The sequence below is a fragment of the Papio anubis genome, chromosome 5, assembly GCF_008728515.1.
Source record: "Papio anubis isolate 15944 chromosome 5, Panubis1.0, whole genome shotgun sequence".
In the NCBI taxonomy this organism is placed as follows: domain Eukaryota; kingdom Metazoa; phylum Chordata; class Mammalia; order Primates; family Cercopithecidae; genus Papio; species Papio anubis.
In genome coordinates this window covers 170,121,091-170,143,125 of record NC_044980.1, presented here as the reverse complement: position 1 = coordinate 170,143,125, position 22,035 = coordinate 170,121,091, and the positions used below count along the sequence as shown (strand labels likewise).

At 58.6% G+C, this 22,035-nt stretch overlaps 2 protein-coding genes across 6 annotated transcripts in view; both read right to left on the bottom strand.

The window, feature by feature from the left end:
* Window positions 1–5,676, bottom strand: part of PRR7 (proline rich 7, synaptic) — a 14,494-nt gene extending 8,818 nt beyond the window's left edge. Inside the window, exon 1 of one of the 2 annotated variants that reach the window (XM_021940016.1) lies at window positions 5,565–5,676. The gene's annotated coding sequence lies outside the window, so the exon portion shown is untranslated. Of the gene's footprint in view, window positions 1–381; window positions 535–5,564 lie in introns of those variants that run through there. The other variant, XM_003900595.4, reaches the window with a different exon arrangement.
* Window positions 4,658–22,035, bottom strand: GRK6 (G protein-coupled receptor kinase 6). Of its 4 annotated transcripts, XR_002522893.2 has the most exons (17): window positions 21,815–22,035; window positions 17,799–17,894; window positions 16,657–16,769; window positions 16,444–16,521; window positions 15,947–16,047; window positions 15,516–15,608; window positions 15,345–15,408; window positions 15,079–15,219; window positions 14,651–14,841; window positions 13,842–13,879; window positions 13,660–13,749; window positions 12,174–12,382; window positions 11,925–12,062; window positions 6,690–6,827; window positions 6,474–6,608; window positions 5,565–5,820; window positions 4,658–5,462 (listed from the first exon to the last, which is right to left on the bottom strand). XR_002522893.2 is itself a non-coding variant. In XM_003900593.5 (16 exons), the coding sequence occupies exons 1-16, from the start codon at window positions 21,864–21,866 to the stop codon at window positions 5,765–5,767; spliced, it is 1,731 nt and encodes a 576-aa protein (XP_003900642.1). In that variant the 5' UTR covers window positions 21,867–22,035; the 3' UTR covers window positions 4,658–5,764. The 4 variants fall into 4 exon arrangements, 3 of the variants coding, with proteins under 3 accessions (XP_003900642.1, XP_031522484.1, XP_009207913.1); XM_003900593.5 differs by having other exon boundaries at window positions 4,658–5,818; XM_009209649.4 differs by lacking the exons at window positions 4,658–5,462; window positions 5,565–5,820 and adding an exon at window positions 5,827–6,282.

Here is a 22,035-nt window from a genome sequence, read left to right as displayed (position 1 = left end):
CCGGGCCAGAGGGACGACATGCCCCCGCTGCGCACCCCTCTCCCCCTGCGCCCCCGAGCTGTGGGCCCGCGTGGGGGGAGGGGGAGGGTGGGGGAGGGGGCGTCGCCACCCCGCAGTCGTGTTGCCGGGGAGCGCAACCCCGTTGCTGTGGCAACCGTTTCCAAGCGAACTGGTGGCGGCTCGCGCCCCGTTCCGGCTCCCTCGCTCACTGGCGCTCTCCCTCCCTCCTGTGTGGACTGGGGGAGGGGCGGCCCGGGTAGGGGTCCGGGGCGGCGACCCGGGGCCAGGGCGCAGAGCCGCCCGCGGGGAAGGGCTCAGTCCTGGGACCATCTTCCGCCCGCGCTCCGTGCCCGCCCGGCCCGCAGCCGCCGCGGTACTCACGGGCCCAGGCATCCTCCTCGAGCTCGTTCTCCTGGCTCGGGGCAAGCAGCGCGGGCCCAGCGGACAGAGCCCCGGGCCTGCGGGGGGAAGCGGCGGCGGCGGCGGCCCGGGGGAGCAGACAGTGGCAGCGAAAGCGGCTCCGAGCGCTGGGCTGGAGTCGCGGGGCGCGCGCACGGGCGCGTACACGGCGGGTGCTGAGCCCGACGTGCGCGCGCGCGGCAGCCGGCAGAGGGCCCCCCACCCCCAGCCACACGCCGCGAGGAGGCTGCCCCCGGAGGGAAGGAGGGGGAGGACGGACACCCACCTGCGGCGCCGAGACCCGGCTCTCCAGCCCGCCGGGCTCACACCCGCCAGGGCACCCTCACGGGAGGCACGCGCCGGCCGACCCAGTCCACACGCTAGGCTGGAGCCCAGGCCACACCGGTCGTGTACGCTGGATGCACAGCCAGGAAGCTGAGGTCGAGAACCCCGACGCGTACACAGCTCAGCTCGGAGAGCACACATATGTCCAGGTCCCTGTCACATCCTGACAGGCGCTGCGCACACGCAGTGGGCAGGGGCCCTGAGCAGGCAGGCACCCTAATGTGGCTCCTTACCAACTCATGACCCCTCCTGCTAGGTGCCCAGCAGGTGTGCACCACCACATGCCTACTAGCAAGCAGCACGGGGAAGAGGACCTAGTGCCGAATCCATAGCCCTGACCTCCGTGGACATGCCTCCCCCCGACCCCACCAGGGAGCAGATGACCCCTAGAGAGCGCCCCACTGTCTACCCCGAGGTCCAAGCTTGCAGAGGCCACTCTGAAGTTGGCTGTCCATCGGCCTCTTAACTGGACTGTCTCTCGTCCAACTTCTCTACTGCACTTAAGGCGATTTTCCCAAAACCCCTCCACCACCATATTAGCTGGAACATTTGGGGTCGCAAGTGACAGAACCCCCAAACAAATAGGTTTGAGCTCTACCCCGTCTCTACCAAAAAATACAAAAAAAAAAAAAAAAAAGCAGCCGGGCTTGGTGGCGCACGCCTGTGGAGAATCGCTTGAACCCAGGAGGCAGAAGTTGCAGTGAGTGAGATCACGCCACTACACTCCAGCCTAAGGGATGGAGTGAGACCCTGTCTCAAAAAAAAAAAGTCCCAGGGTAGATTCTAGCTTTGGTCACAGTTGCTTCCAAGTGTTCCCGCAGTGGTGTCAGGCACGTATGTGCTTCTATGTTTGCATCACTCTCAGGCAAGCTCTCCCCAAAGGGTAGCAAGGACAACCCCAACAGCCCTAGGCTCATATCCTGCCATCTATCCCTGGAGGAAAGGGAACCCCAATTCCTTCCCCATCATTTGAGCAAAACACAAGCAAACAACTCCATGAATGATTGTTTTTGGACTCATTTGGGCTGAGTCTCTACCAGTGAACCAGTCTAAGTGCCTATGTGTTAAGGGAGAGGATACAAATTCCTTATGCAAAGGGAGTGGCCTCCCAGTACCCATTCCCTTTTCTTTGGATACAGGCACCCTGATTTCAACGGGGGAATCACTGCCCCATGGGTGCCATCCTGGTGAGCCTGTGAACCCAAGTGCCCTCCTCCCTCAGTGCACAGCAGGCAGGTATCCAGCCTGGCCACTCAGACTCCTTGAGTTTGCAACTGGGCTCAAAGAGGCAAAACCAAATGGCTCTAGCATCTTAGTTCTGGTGGGTGTGCCCTGATGAGAATGGGGTCCACAACTAAGACCCCGAAGCTCCTCCATATCCTTTGAACACCTTCTAAGTTAGTGGGAGGACCATTCTGTCACTTGTAACATTCCCACCTGGCTCTCTCACTCTAGGTAGCGTGTGGAGTATGTGTATGGAGGGAGTGCAAGCCCAGCCCCATCTAAACCACATGGACACAGACTAGGGGTGCTTTTGTAGATGCTGGAGCAAACAACCCAACACAACCAGCCAAAACCCTTCAGGGAATCCCCCACCTTCCAGATGAGGCTCCATCTATCTGGGCCTTAACCCTAAGATCCTTAATCTGGCTTTTTTTTTTTTTGACACGGAGTCTCGCTCTATTGACCAGGCTGGAGTGCAGTGGCGCAATATCAGCTCACTGCAAGCTCCGCCTCCCGGGTTCAAGCCATTCTCCTGTCTCAGCCTCCCGAGTAGCTGAGACTACGGCACCCACCACCACGCCTAGCTAATTTTTTGTATTTTTTAGTAGAGACGGGGTTTCACCGTGTTAGCCAGGATGGTCTTGATCTCCTGACCTTGTCATCTGCCCGCCTCAGCCTCCCAAAGTGCTGAGATCATAGGCGAGAGCCACCGCGCCCGGCTCTTAATCCAGCTTTCAAAGCTGGCTGTCTCTCACTGACCTCAGCTCCAGTCATTCCTTGCTTCCACCCCTGGCCTCCCATGCTCAGCCACCCTAAACCACTAAAGCCCTAGACCATCCATCTGGCTCCTGTACTTGGGTGCATCTGATCCTGTGTCCTGGAAGGCACCGACTCTAACACCTTCCGGGTCAAGGGGCCTCCTTGTTTGGTGCTGCCCCACCCCCAACCCTGTCAGCGCTAGAGTCCTCTCTTCCACAGGGCCAATCACACTGGGTCCCGCTGTTCCCTTGTCTGCCTCCCCACCAGACCAAGCTCCAAGCTGCCAGGGGCCTCGTCTCCATCTGGGTCCCAGTTCCCACCACAGAGCTGGGCATGGAGGATAGCTCAGGGGAGCTTCTTGGGAAATGAATTCTGGGAATTCTCTCTGCCAAGGACCCGCTGTGCTAAAAGCCTTAAGGTCTTGAGTTTAACCCTAGCCAGGAAGTTCCCTGGATGCCTCCCTAGCCCAAGGGGGAGCCTGGCCAGGGCGTCCTGATCCAGGTGCAGGCAGAGTGCCTCAGGGTCCTGCATGTCCACCTGGCACCCGCTCACTCTTGCATACCTGCCCAGTTGGTCTGACATGCTAACACTTACCTAAAAATCCCCCACTCCCACCTCAAAACAGCCTGGGGCAGAGGGGCAAACCCACCCCAGGCTCCTTTCTCAGGACATATGGGTAGGATCCAGTGTTCCCATCATTACCTGGCTTCCTCCCCACCCTGCAATGGCCACTTAACCAGTTGGAAGACCTCGAGCAGATCCCTCCTCCCCTTATTTCCCTTAGGTTGATGGGAAGCAGCAGGCACTCCGCACGTCATGAGTGGGGCCACAAAACGCCCCTTCTGCCCGGCTGCTGGCTCGGCACCTTCTGGCTGTGCTTAAGCCAGGTGGTTAGTTGGTACTCAGCACCACTCCACAGCAGGTGAGAGTCCTGCGGTGGCTTTGGGAACTCCAGGGGCTAGCTGGCTGCTTGGGTGGATTCCCACAGCTGCCCGGCAAGGTGATGGGTCTCACACCTATCTTTCCAAACAAGGGAAGGGCCTGTGCAGAGCCAACTTGAAAAGTGGCCAGGCTGGGGCTTGAACCTGGAACTGTCAGCTACAAAGCTCACATGGCTCCTGTAGCACTGGGTGCCCAGTCCAGAGGCCAGGAACAAGCTCGATGGGGGTTACGGGGCATTCCTAGGGAGCTGGGGACACTGGGAGTCTATAGAGCAGCATTGGGGTTGCAAGATCTGAGACAGACTGGTAGGCAATAAGCTCTTGGCCCCAGAGCCCACGCAGGAAGCTGCCCTTGAGTGCCTGCCAGTCCCCCTTCCCCCCAGGTGAATGTCTACTTCGAGGCCGGCTCAACAACCATCTTCAGAGAGCCCTCCCACGCCAGCCACAGCCTATCTACCAGCATCACCCACTATCTAGGTTTTTGCCCATCATGTGTCAAAGGCAAAACAGAGGGGTGGGTATGACGCACGTGCATCAGCCCAGGGGCTGGTACATGGCTGGCGTCCAGGTAAGGCAGGCCTGGGACAGACAGGTAAGGCAGGCCTGGGGCACACAGCTCCCACCCTACTCTAAGTCCACATTAGGCAGCCAGGCCACCTTAGGCTTGGAGGGGAGGACACCAAAGGGGCAGGCCTTATCAGCAGTCAGAAACAGACCTACACCCCAGTGGGTACCCAAGGCTTCTTTCCTTAGGCCCATCCCCTTTAGGAAGTTGGGAAACACACTGGGTGAGCCCAAAGGCTACCAAAGCCTGGCTGTCTGGAGAGGCTAGCTCAGAGTCAGCCCTGGGGGCTCCTGGGCCTCGGAAGAGCACACCCTGCCTCCCTCCAGGCCCACCTCCAATCCCTTCCCGCTTCCAGCTGGGCCAGGGGAGCAGGAAGACCCCTGGAGCACCGGAAGCAAGAAAGAGGCAGGCAGGGGCGGCTAGCCAGGTTTGTGCTCGGACTGTATTCACACAGAGACACGTGGCAGCTTACATTGGACAAAATGAGTAATAAAAATTGGCTTTAAATATGGAAAAAACAAGGCCCTGTAATCCCATGCTACCCTAACACTGAGACCAGGATGGCCATCACAGTCTGGGAAGGGCCAGGACTGGGGCCTGGGGCACAGGCACAGGCACAGCCTTGCCCTATCCCCTTTACCCACACAGGTACACACGCGCGCGCACACACCCCACAGGTGCACACAGGAAGGGGCGGATTATTGCTGGGCACGTGTCTATTGTTATGAGGGGAGTCTGGAATGTTTGAGGGTTGACCAGGGATGCCCCACCCCCTCCTAGGGGCTGGGCTCCGGCGTTTCTGAAAGAGGTGTCTCCAGGACAGGGCCCAGCATCAGGGACCAGGCCCTGGGAGCTGGAAGGCAGAGGCAAACCTATCTGGGCCGGCCGGGGCAGTGGGCTGACGGGTCTCACAGCCGGCCCAATCTCTGGACACTTTGGCACAGGCCTAGGGGATACAGAGGCCCCAGATCCATCTCTGACAAGCACTGAGAAGGGACAGCTTTGGGCCCCAGAGAGTAGCAGCCTGAGCCCAGGGCAGCGGGGGCAGGCACGAAGTCTTACTCAGAGGCCGGGGGTGGCCAGCACAGTGCTGAAGGCTCAGGGGTGTGGGCACCCTCAGCCGTCCAAGGTGGGCCGGAGGAGCCTTGAGTTTGGCAGTGGCTCCTCTGCCAGCTCCCACTCTCCCAGCCAGGGCTGGCTGCCCCCAGGAGCCAAGGCAGGCGCCAGGTCTGCGGCGGGAATTAAGAATGCTCTGGTCGCTATATACATTCGTACAAATACATAAATACAGAAAGCCCCGAGCTCCACAGAGAAGAGCTGAAGGGACGCACCTTTGTCCCAGGGACGGCCCAGGCCCTGCCAAACTCAGCCAGGCCAGGCGCTGAGGGGTGGAGGACACTGGGGACAGCTCCGTCTGTGTTCCCCAGGCCACGACTTGAGTGGACAATGGGGAAGACCACTGTGCAAAACTGTAAACGGCGCTCGGAGTAGCTGCTACCGCCAACTGCCGGTGGGGGCTTCGGACTGGGGGCTAGAGGCGGGTGGGGAGCTCTTCCTCGCTGTCGCTGCAGTTTCCACAGCAATCCTGGAGGGACGGGGAAGACACGGAGGGAGGGAGAGAGGCAGAGCAGGTGCTATTAACCACCAGGGACGTCACATGGGGCCGACCCTGCCAGGGTAGGCCAGGAGCTGCCTGGGGGGCACACTCTGGGGAGGGGCCTCTCCACGAGGAACCTGGAGCAGCAGCTCAGGCCACACGTGGGTGGGTGTCATTGCAGAGGCTGCTAGCAACAGACTGAAGTAAGGGGGCTGGGTAGATCCCAGCCCTCTCCCCTGGGGCTGGCAGAGACAGGGCACGGGGAGACAAGCTAAGCAAAGCTGGCAGCTCCAAGGGGCCAGGGTGCAGGGAATCGAAGCAGTGGGCAGGGGAAGTGGGGCGGGCACCAGACTTCTTTCTCCCACATCTTGCCTCTGCCATGGAAGGGCTGCCCGTGGCTCCCCGAGGCCAGGCAGCAAGGCCAACCCACGGGGAGCCCACACTGCTCACCTCTGGAAAGAGAAAAGAGGCCATGAGCCCAGCCAGGGGTGGGGGACAGGCGGGAATGAGGCCAGAGACCCTGGGCACCGCAACAGGGCTGGAGGATGCCCACTCCCAGTGCATGCGGGCACCGGCTCTGCCTCCCACCCGCCGTCCCCTGGAGCCAGGCTGGGGGCCCAGGTCGGCCGATGCTGGGGCTTACTTGGCGACTGAAGAGTCTCTGCAGCAGTCCCTTTTTAGGGGGTGCAGGTGGCTGGCCCCTCCAGTCCAGGTCTGGGGGGACTGAGCCATCCAGCCCAAAGACATTCAGCTCCTGGAAGCACTCGGTCTCCACCATCTGCTGAGGAGCAGGCAGCTGTGACATCTGTCCCCAGGGCAGCCTCCTGGAGCCCACCCCACCAGCAGGCCAGGCCCCCACCTCGTTCTGCCAGGGGATGGGCACACTGCCAGTGGCAAACTTCTGGTAGAAGTCCTGGTCGGTAGGCTCCAGCTCCACGCCCTTGACTGTAGAGAACTGTTCAATGTCCAGAACATCCTTGCAGTAAATGGCCTGGGGCTGGTGGGAGAGAGGCAGTGGTCAGATAGGAAACACACACAGACACGCACACGTGAAGGCAGCTCAGCCCTGATTCTGACTCGTGTCTTGGCCTGGTGCTGCCCTGATGCCAGCAGCTCTCTGATTTGGAGTCAGAAACCAGGTACCCCACGCACTTCCTAAGCGGGGCAGGCCCTTCTCTCCGAAGCCTGGTTTTCCCCTCTGTGAACTGGGTATATTATTCCTCACTGCTCAATGGTTGTGAGGCTGTGTAAAGGCCAATGCCAGGCACCTCGTTCGCCTGCCACATCTTGCCTCTGCCACGGAAGGGCTGCCCGTGGCTCCCCGAGGCCAGGCAGCAAGGCCAACCCATGGGGAGCCCACACTGCTTCCTGGGTATGCAGTTGGGGTGGGGAGTACAGGTTGAATCTCAGCTGGCCGCTCGGCTGGGCACCGCCACGCAGAGCCTGGAGATGGTGACTCCTTGGCTCCCTGCCCTGCGATGACCTGGGATTTGCTCCGTCTTCTCTCCCAGCCAATCAGAGGACTGGCAGTCTCCCACCGCTCCACCTCCCCAGACCCATGCTGGGAGCCCATCTCAGCTCCAGGAGGCCACCTTCTTTTTTATCTTAACATGGTTTTCTAAATCCTTCAAATAAGATGTCAATTAAAATATTATCGTCATGTAAAATGGTACAGCGGCTTTGGAAAACAGTGTGGCAGTTCCCCAAAAAGTTAAACATCATTACCATATGACCTGGTAATTCTACTCCTAGGTATAGACCAAGAGAAATGGCAGCATCTGTCCACACAAAAACTTGTACATGAATGTTCACAGCAGCAATAACAGCCAAAAAGTGGGAACAATCCTAATGTCTACCAACTGACGAACAGGTAAGGAAAATGTGGTCCATCCATGCAATGGAATATTATTCAGCCTTAAAAAGGAATGAAGCACTGATCTATGCTACAACATGGATGAACCTTGAAGATATTACGCTAAGTGAAAGAAGCCAGGCACAGAGGATCACATACTGTGTGATTCCATAGCTATGATACGTCCAGAACAGGCAAACAGAGAGAGACAGAGAATAGACTGGTGATTGCCAGGAGCAGCTGGAGGGAAGAATGGAGAATGACTGCTAAGGGTATGGGTTTTTTTTTTTTTTTTTGCAAAGTGGGGCAGGTAATGAAAACACTCAAAAATTTATTGTGGTGATGACTGCATAACGAAAAAGCCAATGAATTGCACTTTTTTTTTAAGATGGAGTTTTGCTCTTGTTGCCCAGCCTGGAATGCAATGACATGATCTCAGCTCACCGCCACCTCTACCTCCTTGGTTCAAGCGATTCTCCTGCCTCAGCCTCCCAAGTAGGTGAGATTACCGGCATGCGCCACCACACCCGGCTAATTTTTGTATTTTTAATAGAGACGGGGGTTTCACCTTGTTGGCCAGCTGGTCTCGAACTCCTGACCTCTAGTGATCCGTCCACCTTGGCCTCTCAAAGTGCTGGGATTACAGGCATGAGCCACCACGCCCAGCCGAATTATACATTGTAAATGGGTGAATTGCATGGTATATAAATTATATAAATTAAACTCAAAAAAGCTGTTAAAAAAAATCATCATCAAGCTTGCTTTTCATCTACTGCTTCTACAAAGTTAAACTCCAGGGCACTAATTTTATCTCCAACTTTGAATGGAAGATCCAGAGGCAGTGTGGTTATTTCAAGGTTAAATGAAATGATGAACACAGGAAACAGAACAGACTGAGTGATGAGTGGCAGTGCCAGCCTCAGGGGCGAGCTGGCAAAAGTCAGGTTGTCCTAGTTCAAGTGCCTCTGACAGGGCCCACCTTTGCTTTGGAAAACAGTCTGGCAGTTCCCCAAAAGGTTAAACATAGTTACCATATGACCCGGTAATTCTATTTCTAGGTATAGACCAAGAGGAATGGAGGCCAAAGCAAACGGCTTACCTGAGGTCAGGAGTTCGAGACCAGCCTGGCCAGCGGTTCCAGTGAGGCCCATGTGAGGCAGTCACTCAGGGCAATAGCCCCCTCGCTGGCGCCCCCACTTCCACTCACACCCACTATGGCCCACTCCCCATACCTCACATTCCTGCCCAGGGTGCCCCACTGGTCCCGTCTTGCTGAGAACCTACCTGCACTCCTCTGTCTGCACGGGCTCACTCAGCCACACAGGTGTCCTCGCAGCTGCTGCCCCTCACGGGGCTGGCCCCTGCCTCAGGACTGCAATGCCTGACTGTTTCTTCTGCCTGGAATGCTCACACCCCAAATCTTGGCGTGGCTCTCCGCTTCACATATTTTACATTTCTGCACCACCATCACCTCCCCAGAGACCACCGTGTCTAAAAGTACTCCCCCCACCATCATTCTCTGCCATCTTCGTAGCTTGCTTTAGTTTTCTCTTTTTTTTTTTCTATTTATTTATTTTTTTTTTTGAGACAGAGTCTTGCTCTGTCGCCCAGGCTGGAGTGCAGTGGCTCGATCTCCACTCACTGCAAGCTCCGCCTCCCGGGTTCTCGCCATTCTCCTGCCTCAGCCTCCCGTATAGCTGGGACTACAGGTGCCCGCCACTGCGCCCGGCTAATTTTTGTATTTTTAGTAGAGACAGGGTTTCACCATATTGGCCAGCATGGTCTCGATCTCTTCACCTCGTGATCCGCCCGTCTCGGCCTCCCAAAGTGCTGGGATTACAGGCTTGAGCCACCACGCCCGGCCTTTTTCTTTTTTTTTTTTTTTTTTTGAGACTAAGTTTTGCTCTTGTTGCCCAGGCTGGAGTGCAGTGGTGCGATCTCAGCTCACCGCAACCTCCTCCTCTCGGGTTCAAGCGATTCTCCTGCCTCAGTATGCCGAGTAGCTGGGATTACAGGCATGCGCCACCACACCCAGCTAATTTTGTATTTTTAGTAGAGACGGGGTTTCACCATGTTGGTCAGGCCAGTCTTCGAACTCTCAACCTCAGGTGATCAACCTGCCTCAGCCTCCCAAAGTGCTGGGATTACAGGCGTGAGCACCGCGCCCGGCCAGAGACGGGGTTTCACCGTGGTCTCGATCTCCTGACCTCGCGATCCGCCCGCCTCGGCCTCCCAAAGTGCTGGGATTACAGGCGTGAGCACCGCGCCCGGCCAGAGACGGGGTTTCACCGTGGTCTCGATCTCCTGACCTCGTGATCCGCCCACCTCGGCCTCCCAAAGTGCTGGGATTCCAGGCGTGAGCACCGCGCCCGGCTGCTTGCTTTAGTTTTCTTTATCACACTTAACATGACCTGGAATTCCTTCTGGCTTACTGGTTTATTTGGGTGTGTCTCCCACTAGAATATAAGGGCAGGACTGGCTCCAGTGGGCCTCATTATCTCCAGGGTCTGGCATAAATGGGCACTCAGCTATTTGCTGAATCAATAAACGTGTGTCAGCTATCAGCCGGGCCTGCCCTGCCCATCCTTCGGGCCTCTCCAGTGTTACTGGTGAACCGTTAATTACAGGACCCGGTCCTCACAGACAAGGGAAGGGGAAAGCACATGACCTCATCTTAGCCAGTCAGAACCGTCCCTGTGACTGTCACACAGAGAAGCCTAATTCATGGGGAGGGAAAGAGTCAACAGGTTGAAGGCAAGGCAAGAGCTGGAGAATCCTGGCACACAGCAGAAAACCCTGAAGCTGGCCCTACTTTGGGACTTTCTGGCCAAATGAACCAATACACTCCATGTTGAGCTTAAGTGAGTTTAGGCTGGTTTTCTCTTTTTTTTTTTGAGACGGAGTCTCGCTCTGTCGCCCAGGCTGGAGTGCAGTGGCCGGATCTCAGCTCACTGCAAGCTCTGCCTCCCGGGTTCCCGCCATTCTTCTGCCTCAGCCTCCCGAGTAGCTGGTACTACAGGCGCCCACCACCTCGCCCGGCTAGTTTTTTGTATTTTTTAGTAGAGACGGGGTTTCACCGTGTTAGCCAGGATGGTCTCGATCTCCTGACCTCGTGATCCGCCCGTCTCGGCCTCCCAAAGTGCTGGGATTACAGGCTTGAGCCACCGCACCCGGCCTAGGCTGATTTTCTGCCACCTGGCCTCTGACAGCTAGAGGACACTCTTGCCTGCTGAGTGCCTGGCCCACTGAGATGCTCAGTTAACAGGTGAGACTCTATAAGGGGAAGTGACCACCCACAGAAGGACGGCCAGCCCAACAGCCCCTCCCACTGCTGGCAACTGCACTGTGGTTTTTCTCTGGGGAACTGAGCTCCCCCATTGGTGCAAGGTCAGGTGGGCGTATGATCTGGGTGTGGCCAGTGAGGGACTATGAGTAATGAGAGGCAATGGACATCAGTCTTGGTACTTCTTTTCCCCCATGAGGATTTCTTTTGAAATTATTGGGCAAGGCCAGGCACAGTGGCTCACGCCTGTAATTCCAGCGCTTTGGGATGCCGAGGTGGGCAGATCACCTGAGGTCAGGATTTCAAGATTTCAAGACCAGCCTGGCCATTATGGTGAAACCTCGTCTCTACTAAAAATACAACAATTAGCTGGGCATGGTGGTGGGTGCCTGTAATCCCAGCTACTCAGCAGGCTGAGGCAGGAGAATCGCTTGAACCTGGGAGGCAGAGGTTGCAGTGAGCCGAGATCTCGCCACTGCACTCCAGCCTGGGGGACAGAGCAAGACCCTGTCTTGAAAAAGAAAAGAAAAGAAAAGAAAAAAAGAAAAAAGGAAAGAAAAGATGAAAGAAAGGAAAAAAGAATGAAGGAGGAAAGGAGGGGAGGGGAGGGGAGGAAAGATGCTCTCTGTCCACTGTGGCGGCTGAGCTGCTGGGGCCCACTGCTGCCACACCCTGGGGAGAGCCACCTCAGTATGAAGACTACACATTCAACAATACAGGGAGGGGAGGGAGAGAGTTCCTAGGACATTGTCAGAAGCCCCAAGCCCCATCCAGGCATGCCAAAAGCTGGAACTATCCTGGGGCTTTTCTTTTTTGTGAATTATCTTTATTTTTGTGGCTAAGCCACTAGATTGTTTTTTCTGCCACTTGCAATGGAAGCATCCTGGCTGATACTACAAGAGCCCCTGAGCCCCAGCCCTGGCTGGGCCCCGCCCTCCGCAGGAGTGGGCTGCACTCACGTCAGGCTTGAAGGGCGGCTCCAGCATGCCGGCTCCCAGCCGCTTGAAGTTCAGCTTCTTGAAGAGGGGGTGCTCCTTCACCTCGCGGGCACTGCCGCCACGACACCCCAGGCGTTCGGCGGGGTCCTTGCAGAGGAGCTGTGGCAAGGCAGGGGTGAGGCGGCCGGGCAGGCGGGTGAGTGGGTGGGAGGGAGGGAAAGGTGCGTCCACCCCAGCCCTAGCTGGCCAGGCTTCCGTGAGCTGCCGTACCTGTGAGCAGAGGGAGCGGGCCTGCGGGGAAAAGCGCTCGGAATACTCCTCGGGGACCTCCTTCACCAGCCGCTCCACCTCCTCCCGCTTGATCTTCTTCTTCCTCTGCTGGAAGGGCGACTGGCCTGCGATCATTTCGTACAGGAGGCAGCCGAGCGCCCACCAGTCAGGGCTGAACGTGTACCGTTCATTCTTTACCACCTCCGGAGCTGGGTGGGTGGCATGGGAGTTAGGGCTGGGCAGGAGGCGGGCAGTGGACCCTCAGGCCCCAGGAACGCCAGCGCACGTTAGGTCTGGGATACACTCAAACCTGTTGGCCAGGCAGGTGCCGTCCCAGCTTGGGGGGGACCTTGGCCAGTAGGAGAGCGCAGGCCCCATCAAGCGGGTGGGTACAGCCCTGCAGGGGGCCATGCCCAGGGTCCCTGGGTCTTCAGATTTTACACAAGAAGTCAGAAATCTGTATTTTGTATGTGAAACCATCTGGCTTACTAAAAACAATTTGACTTAAACACAAATGTAGGCCAAATTGGGCCCACGTGGCTACCAGTTTGCAACTTCTGGATTTAATAACAGTGAGAAGAAGGAAACTCCTATTTTCTGACTACCTCCTACCTTCCAGGGCAGCCCCGTGGGGAGTTTTCCCTGAACTCTCTCTTTTCATCTTCCAGGCAGCCCTGGGAGGCAGGTATGATGAGCGTTTTACAGTGGAGCAAAGTGAGGCTGGAAGCAGTGGAGTCTCTGGTTCAAGGCCACGCAACAGGCAAGAGGCGGTGCCTGCAGAGCCAGAACTCTGCCTCCTGTGTCTCTCAGTCTCCAAGTGGAATGTGGGGCCTCATCTTGGCCCCTCCACTGGCCTCCTTCACAGATGGGCACAGGCAGGGCAGGGACTGGGGCCACAGAAACAGATGGAGGGTCTCTCTCCTCCATCCCCCGGTGGCCACTTGCAGGCTGAGCCATAGCAGGGTTTAATAAGTATTTAGCGGCCAGGCGCGTTGGCTCAAGCCTGTAATCCCAGCACTTTGGGAGGCCGAGGCGGGCGGATCACGAGGTCAGGAGATCAAGACCATCCTGGCGAACACGGTGAAACCCCGTCTCTACTAAAAATACAAAAAAATTAGCCGGGCATGGTGGCGGGCGCCTGTCATCCCAGCTTCTCGGGAGGCTGAGGCAGGAGAATGGCGTGAACCTGGGAGGCGACGGAGCTTGCAGTGAGCGGAGATCGCGCCACTGCACTCCAGCCAGGGCGACTGAGCAAGACTCCGTCTCAGAAAAAAAAAGTATTGAGCAAATGAATGACATGGTTTCCCAACTGTGTGCGGCCCTGGCTGAGTCTTGGTCTCCTAAGCTCTAGAAGAGGAGCACTGGTATGGGCCCTTTCTGCTGAGGCCCCTTTTGAGAGAAGACTCCCTGACAGAAGTGGGTGTGGCTGGATGGCTGGATAGTGAGGGAACCCAGGAGGCTAGTGCACCGGGCAGAGAAGACTCACCCATGTAGCCCACAGTGCCCACACGGCCTTTGATGGTCTGGCCCTCGGGCACGTGCACAGCCAGCCCCAGGTCAGAGATGCGGATGTGGCCTGAATGTGGGCGGAGAAACAGGTAGACCCGTTAACAGGCCAGGCCTCTGCATCTCACCCCACCCTGACCCACCCCAGGCACCCCCACACACCGTGGTCATCCAGCAAGATGTTCTCTGGCTTCAGGTCCCTGTGCAGAAAGAAGAACAGGGTCAGATGCTGCTCAGTCTGCCAGGGAGCCAGACGGGGTCAGCCCCTCCTAGCTCACTTGCCTCCTGGGGCCAGGTGTGGAGCAAGGTGCAAGACTCATTTGCTACCAGGGCGACAGACAGCCCTGCTTTCCCTGGCAACAGCCTGGATTCAAGGGAGCAGAGGAAGGATTTATAGAGCTAGGACTCCCAGGACTCTCTAGGCGAGTGGAAGGCAGCTCCACCTGCAAGAGGCCTCCCCAGTGGCCTTGCTCACCCCTTGATGACTGACTCTGCCTTTCGTCTCCATCAAATGGGACTACTCATCTGTCCCCTGACTAGGCTGCTGTGAGGCTCACAGGAAGTCAGCAACTATCAGAGCCAGGGCGCTCTCTTACCCAGCCCCGTGTGCCAGGCACTCTGTACTTAACTCACTGGGCTCCTCCAACAACCTGGGAAGTAGGAATTACAGTCTATGCTTCCTAGAAAAGGAAACAGTGTTGGGAGCAGGGAGCTGACTGGCCCAAGGTCACATGGTGGGGGGTGGAGGGGTGACAAAGTCAGGATTCCCCTGTGGGTCCACCAGAGCCCAAAGCCTAGGTCTGGGCCACTCAAGTTGGCCTGGCATGTGAGTTCAGCCAGTGCCACAGCCCCCACACCAATGTCCTTCTGTAGTCTGGCCTGATCGGCAGCCTTGGCCACCTCCGTCCAGGCCCAGTTGCAGTTGCTGGCAGGGAAGGACTAAGCCCCTGGGGTGGCCGAGCCGTCCCAACCTGTACACAATGCGCTCCCGGTGCAGGTCCTCCAGGCCACAGCAGATCTCGGCGGCGTAGAAGACGGCCCGTGCTTCGGGGAAGCCAGCCTGGCCCATGTGGTAGATGTGGAACTTGAGGTCGCCCCCGTTCATCAGTGTCAGCACCAGGCACAGCGCGTCCTTGGTCTCATAGGCGTAGGCCAAGCTCACCTGTGGCCGAGGGGACCCGAGCCCTCAGGCAGGAGCTGCGGGGCGCTTGGCGGCAGGGCTGCCCAAAAAAGCCTTCTCGGTGCCACTCCTTGGGCCCACCCTGCTCCCCAAGCCTGGCGTCAACACCCCAAACCCGCCCTTCCCGGCATCCCGTGCGGGAGGGTGGGGCCTGGGGGGTAGGGAGGGCCAGTGCGCCAGCATGGCCAAGGGGAAGGGAGAGTCTCCTTCTGTACTTACTACAAACCTACTGTTCACTTTCTCCAGGATCTGCTTCTCGTTCAGCGCCATGGCCTCCCCTTTCCGCTTCTTGATCCGCTTTTTCTCTAGCTTCTTGCAGGCGTACATCTTACCGGTGGCCCGCACCTGGCAGGCACACACCTGTGGCCAGGCAGAGAGGGGCGAATGGAGGCCAGCTGTGCCCTTGCTGGGCATCCAGGGGGTGGTCCAGGGCCCAACACACCCACCCTTTTCACTCTTCCAGGGCCACTGGCCTGGCCACTCACCTCCCCAAAGCCACCTTTGCCCAGGACGCGGTACTGCCTGAAGGTGTTTTTGGTCACTGGCTGCCTGTGGCAAGGGGTGGGGAAGCGAACACTGGCTGAGCAGGAGAGCCCAAGGCCTGGGAAGAACCCCAGCAACCTGGCCTGTCCCAGTCCAGCCTTCAGGGAGCTCACCTTTCCAGCCACTTCCACTGCAGGAAACGGTTGAAGTAGATGCTGTCGAGGTAGTCGGCAAAAGGGGCCACGCTCAGGTACTCATGGGTCAGCCTAGTGAGGGAAGGCAGGCCCAGCTCACCCGCCAGCCCCTGACATTGCAGGCTGTTGGCTCGATGGGCCAGGCCTCCCATTCTGCACACGCTTAGCCCACAGGTATCATCGTCGGCCAGTCCTCCTGCTGACCTCCGAGTGGGGAGACACACAGCCTGTGCTGAAGCTGTGGGTGCTACTGAGGGGAGGCAGCCTGCTCAGGTCACACAGCAGGGGCAAGGCCAGGGCTGGGCAGCTGAGCTCCCTCACCAGCCACTGAGCTGTTCACAGTCTTCCTGACCCCCAGAAGCTCCCTCCTCTGGGCACAATTCCAGGCTTGTGGGCAGGGACAGGCTTACCGGGTGAGTTCCTGGAAAAGGTCTTTGCAGGGCCCCTGCTCCAGCCGCTGGGTGCAGTTCGTCACCAGCTGCCGGGGGACCTCTGGGATGAGGTCAGGACCCTGGGAACAAGCCCCAGACAGGTCAGTGCAGGGGTTCCCTTGGACGGCTACCCACTCCCAGGGGAGAGGGGTCAGGCATCTCGGGCTGGTGCCATGGGAGGCTGCAGGCCGGGGGTGTGCCAGCCAGCCTGGTTGCTGAACTCCTTCCTGCTGCCCACCCGTGAGGCAGAGCACAGAAGAGCCACTGGGAGGCCGCCTGGCCCAAGCCCAGCCCATACCCTGGGCTGCACGCCCGCCGTGCTGCCTGGAGCAGCTCCAGGGCACTCTCTGCCCAGGCTGTGTGTTATGCACGTCTGTGTGGAGAAACCACCCTCAGAGGCCTGACACTGTGGTCGCTCCTCTCCCTGACACTGGGCTCTGGCGGATCCTGTCATCTCTCCATCACTGCTCACTCACCGTGTGGCTCAGAAAATTCTGCATTAGCTGCCGCCCACATGCCTTTCGCTTCTCATCCGGGGTCACTTCATACTCAGCCTGCAGGGTGGAAAGCAAAGAAGCTGGAGGTCTGGACAGAGCAAGCAGCAGGTGTGGGGAGGAGGGGCACATGGGGCTGGGACCTCGGCCACCCGCAGGGCTGGGCAGGGCTGGGCAGGGCTGGGCTGCACTCACCACCCCATCCAGGAAGGCGATGCAGCGGCTCAGCTCCGGCCTCGTGGCACAGAACTCTCGGAACAGCAGGCGCCCAATGGGCTGCCGCTCGCACAGGCTGTGATAGTCACGCTCTGTGGGCAGTGATGGAAGCTGCTGGGTCCACAGCCCCAGAGCACATGGGTGGGGCATTCCTGCCCACACCACCAGACCCTGGGCCCCCACAACAGCTTCCAGCTCTGCAGTGTGGCAGCCACAGTCTTCTTCGGAACCCTCACCACAACCCTAAGTTGGGCACAGCTGTTTTGGGGCTGTGAGGCCCAGAGAGGCTAACTGACTAGCTCAATGTCACACAGCCAGGAGTCTGGCTCCAGAGACCAGGCCTCCACCCACCTCTCTGCATCGTCTCCTGATTTACACGACTTGCGTATGTCCCAGTACTGGGGTTGGGTGCGGTCCGTGAGGTTCCGGCCCAGCCCAGCCCCAGCCAGGCCCACACCTGCTGCCTGCCTGGCGAAAGTGCGAGAGGAAGCTGTGGCTTCCGGCACGCTCTCAGCTGGGCCTCCTTCCCAGGAGGTGGGAGCAGCCCGGGTGTGCTCTGCCCACGTGCAGGCCACCGGGGGCCTCAGCAACCGTGGGTGCTGCTCAGACCTGGGGCCTTGGCCAAGATTGGCAGGAACTGGGGTCCCGAGCCCTTCTGTCCCCTCCCAGGAGTAACCCTGTCACAATGCCCAGGCTGAGGGCTTCTGGTCAAGGCTTTGCTAGTCACCCCTCTGGGCTGGGCCTGGGAGGCTAAGCCCCAGCGTGGAGCTCCCAAGGCAGTCAGTCTGTGGGCTGGCCCAGCGGCCACTCCCTCTGTCTTGTGGGCCCTGCTAACCCTAGCTGGCTCTCCTTTTCAAAGTGGTATCAACTGCCCCAATCTGCCCCTGCCCTATTCCTGACACCCGCTTCACCCACCCCCAGCGTGACCCTGTTTGCTGTCTGCTCTCCACCCATCCCAAGCCCGGGAACTGAAACTGGGCTGAATGGTGCAGTCCCCATCCTCCTGCTCACTGGATCCCCCACGCCTGTCCCTCTGCCCCAGGGCAAGGTCTCAGGGGAGGCTCCCCCTGCCCCGGCAGGGGCCCCTGTGTTGGCACCCGCAGGCCCTGCCCAGGCCTCACCGAGGCTGAGTCGCAGCTCTTCGCATTGGCTGATGTGCGGGAACTGCAGCATCTGCCGCCATTTCTTGCTTTTGCCTTTGCGATTTCCACCGCCACCTGTGGGAGCAAGCGGACACTGGGTCTCAGGTCTCAGTGCAGTCCAGGGCCTCTAGGGCTCAGCCAAGGCAGAGCCAAGGCAGAGCCAAGGCAGAGCGGCACCTCAGGCCTTCCCTCTGCACGCTCCAGCACGCCCTTGCTGCGTTCCAGGACACACGTGGTTCTCCTGCTTCAGGCTCCTGTGCTGGGAGAGCCAAGAGAGGCAGTGAGGTCGCTGGGGGAGGACGGTGTTCCAAGAAGCTCCAACAATGGGTCCAACCTCAGCTACTTCCCACCAGGTAGGAGTTCCCTCAGTGAAGAAAGGGGAGAAGGACATCGCAGTGGTGGGAACTGCAGAAGGCCCAGGAGGGAGAGATTCTAGGCCAGTGGGGCAGGCCTGAGAGATGCACAGGGCAGGCTGGGGACAAGGAGGCTCCCAGGCCTCTATCACCAGGCCCCACATCAGAGCTATCAAATGCTCAAACAAGGCAGGGGCAAGGGGGCTGGCACCCAGGACTCCCCATCCCCTGCACACTGGGGCTTCCCCGGTCCCCTGCCTGCCTTGCTTGACCTCGCAGACACCCCACCTGCAGCGGCTGAGGTCACGGCAGCAGTGGGATTGCCTGCAGAGCCCAACAGGTGTGGGAAACATGGGCCAGATGTGAGATGACCAGGAACAGCGAAGGCCCCTGTGACAGAGGCAGCTGCAGGACAACACCAGCTGATTGCTTGATTGCTGCTAGGAGGGTTTCTGGCTCAGTGAGGCCAGCTCTTCTGATTTTTCAAAAGCAGCTAGAAATTCAGACTCTCACATAAAATATTGGCCCTCATTTTATAAAAAAGAAAAAAAAAAAAAAAAAACTCACTGCAGCCAAATAAATAAAATGTGTCAGGGAGCTAGCTAAACGTGTGTGGCCTGTGGGCCACCAGGTTGAGGCGGGTGGAAGGGGCCTGAGCCTCCCAGAGCTGGGTCTGAATCTCTGATTCACACCATAGGCCCATCACTTGCTATCTGTGAACCTCAGCTTCTCCGTGTGTGTTATGTGGTGCATGGGAGACGCTGTCCACATTAAGTAGGGCTGAGTCAAGAGGTGAGCCCCAACTCCAACAACTCCATGGCAACCTTAGACAACCATTTTCTCATGCTGGGCCTCAGTTTCCCATCTGGTTTTTCAGTCCTGTATCCATCTGGCCTGGGTGAGGGCAGGTGGTGCAAGGGCAGAAGTTGCCTTCTAGGGAGGGGGCAAGGCGAGGTCCCTGGATGACTCCCTGACCTAAGCTGCCTGGAGGAGGAACTACTGCAGAGGCCCACTGAGAAACTTGCTAGAGGCCTCCTGCGAGCATGCCCTGCAGTCATTGCTTCACTGTGAGTGAGCAACAGACCCCCACCCCTCAACCCAGGGCAAGGCCTTCCCAGAAGGGGAACTCCTCCCCCACACCCACAGGTCCCTCACCCAACCCTCCATCCGCCAGCCTTCCACCCTCAGTTACTTCCTCCTCCCCCCTCCCAGCCACATCAAGGCAGCAGCAGAGTCACATGCAAATATCCTGTCCTGGGCTTCCCAGTCAGTGGGGCTCCTCCCCACCCTCCCCATCCCCTTTCAGTGTCCCTGGGCCCACTCCCCATGCCTCTGAGTGCCTGGGAAGAGAAGGGGTACTGAGGGAGGTCTCAAGCCCCAGCGTTGTCCCACTCCATCCTCACAGCAGCTCTGCCAGAGCAGGCCCAATTTCCTATGAAAACTGAGGTTCCGAGGTGAGGAATCGATTCACCCAAGATGACTAAGCCTAGAGGTGACAGGATTGGTACCCAGCTCCCTATGGCCACAACCCAAGCTCCCTTCCCACCCCAAACATGGCTGGCATCTATTAGGTGCCAACTGTATATACACACCAAGGGTTCCCAAACCCCACTTGGGGTCTCAGATCACTCAGGAAGCCGTCAAGGGTCCCAGCCCCAAGCTCATGGAAAGCCGGTTCATGAGTTGGTTCTGATGCAACCCGCCCAGACGCCTGGGCTCAGGACTCAGTGACAGTCAGGGTTTCCTTTAGTCTTTATATCCCACCCCCAACCGTTCCACAAAAAGGGGTATTGAAGTTGAGAGAGAAGAGACATGCTTAAAGCCATGAAGGTCGGCCAGGCGCGGTGGCTCATGCCTATAACCCCAGCAATTTGGGAGGCCAGAGGCAGGTGGATCACTTGAGGTCAGGAGTTCAAGACCAGCCTGGCCAACATGGTGAAACCCGTCTTTACTATAAATACAAAAATTAGCTGGGTGTGGTGGTGTGCACCTGTAGTCCCAGCTACTTGGGAGGCTGAGGGAGGAGGGTCACTTGAACCCAGGAGGCGGAGATTGCAGTTAGCCCTGCACTCCAGCCTGGGTGACAGAGTGAGACTCCATCTCAAATAAAAGTCATGCAGGTGGGAGGGGCAGAGCCAGGTTGTGGTAAGAGTTCTCAAGTGGAGGTACCAGTCCCCAGTCTGGCCACACCACCCTGTGCCTTGCCCATGGCCTGACAAAGCTTGTCCAAAAGTACCCACACTCTCCGGCCAGGCAGTGCCATCAGCAGGCCTGAGGCTTTAACTGGTTACAGCTCTAGGGAAGAAGTCCTGTTTCAGCCCTCCCCACCCCTCCTCCCTGGCTCGTTGGATGACAAGGCAGAACAGAATCGGCAGATGCCCCCAGAGGCTGGGAGGAAGGCCTAGCCCATGGGCTCGATAAGGGACAGGGGATAAGACAGGCTCCCCAGGCACTGAGGACCCAGCCTGCCATGCCATTTCTGAGCTGCACCTCGCCAGGGCACTGGGTGGGCATGGGGTGCCAGGTGTGGCACCCAGCTGGAGGTTCCTCTGGGCTTCCTATAGACTGTGCCGGTCATCCTGTGTCTTAGGCCTGAGTCAATCACAATATTGCTGTGTGACTGATGCTAATCCCTGGTTTGAGCCTCAGCTTCTCACGTGTAAAATGGGGCAGAAAGGTGAAGCAGATGACTTTTTAAGCCTGGAAGCCCAGTAAAGGAAAAACTGTCATGATCTCCCTCCTTGCCCTGCAGTTCCAAAAAGAAGAGTCTTGTTTACTGCTGCTTCCCCAGCACCCTGGACAAGGTAGGGCAGAGTGGGTGGTCAGTGATCATGTTACTGAGGTGGGGTGTGGCAGGTGGGGGCAGACTGACCACAGGGCAGTGAGGACCCGGTCTGGTCCTTGTGTTTCTCCCAGGACCTGCACAGAGCAAGTGTCTGATAACATCTGGGGTGGGAGCCACGAGGAGCTACACACACACTCGGTCCACCAGACTGGTTTCCCCAGTCAGGCCTTTGAACTTACAATACTGACAACGCAGCCTGCTCTGCTCCCACTTCTTTCTGTGTCCGCTAGGCCCACTAGACCATGGGCTCCCTGAGGGCAAATACCCATTCACCTCTGCTCTCAGTGTCCTGAGGCACAGAGCAAGTAGCAGTCCTATAGGTAGCATTTGTGACCAGGAGTTTCCCCAAGTCAGGTGGGCTGTGCTACGCAGAGGGTCCGCTCATTCATTCTCCAGCCTTTACCTAACACCAACTTTCTGCGGGATTAGGCTAGGTGCTGGGGTCTGGGCCCATGGCACGTGGGGCATCTTTACACCTCTCACCTGGAGAGGACTCAGAGAGGCTCTCCTGGGGCTCCGGTCCCACCCTTCCCTCTTCGTCTCTCCTTCTTTCACTCCTTCACCCCCACCCGCCGTGAGGGCGGCGGCCTGACCCCCGCCCCTTCCTGGGCCCCGAATCCCGGGGGCAGGTGCTGAGAAGGAAGACGACGGGCCGGAAAGGCTCGTGTCTGGGCGGGGTGTAGGGCGCAGGGCCCGCGGGCCTAGGGGATTCGACGGCTGGGTAGCCCCGCGGAGCTCAGACGCCGCGCACTCGCGCTCCATGCACCCGGGCCCGGCCGCCCGCCCGGCCGCCTCACCTTCGCGGGCCTTGAGTAGCACCGTGTTCGCTACGATGTTCTCGAGCTCCATGGGCTGTGGCGCCGCCTGGCGCGCCGGGCCGCACCGCCGGCCGGGATCGCGCGCGAGTGCCGAGGCCGGATGGGATCGGCGCGGCTCGGCTCGGCTCGCAGTGACCGCGCCGCGGCCTCCCCGGCCTCCCCGGCCGCCGCAGCCAGCCGCGCACTCTCCGCCCCCTCCC

Coding starts and splice junctions, on each gene's coding strand:
- GRK6 (XM_003900593.5), bottom strand. CDS start 21,866: ATGGAGCTCGAGAACATCGTAGCGAACACGGTGCTACTCAAGGCCCGC. Junction 15,220..15,344: donor GCAAAGGTGGCTTTGGGGAG/GTGAGTGGCCAG, acceptor GCCTGGCCACAG/GTGTGTGCCTGCCAGGTGCG. Junction 14,842..15,078: donor AAGTGAACAGTAGGTTTGTA/GTAAGTACAGAA, acceptor CCTCGGCCACAG/GTGAGCTTGGCCTACGCCTA.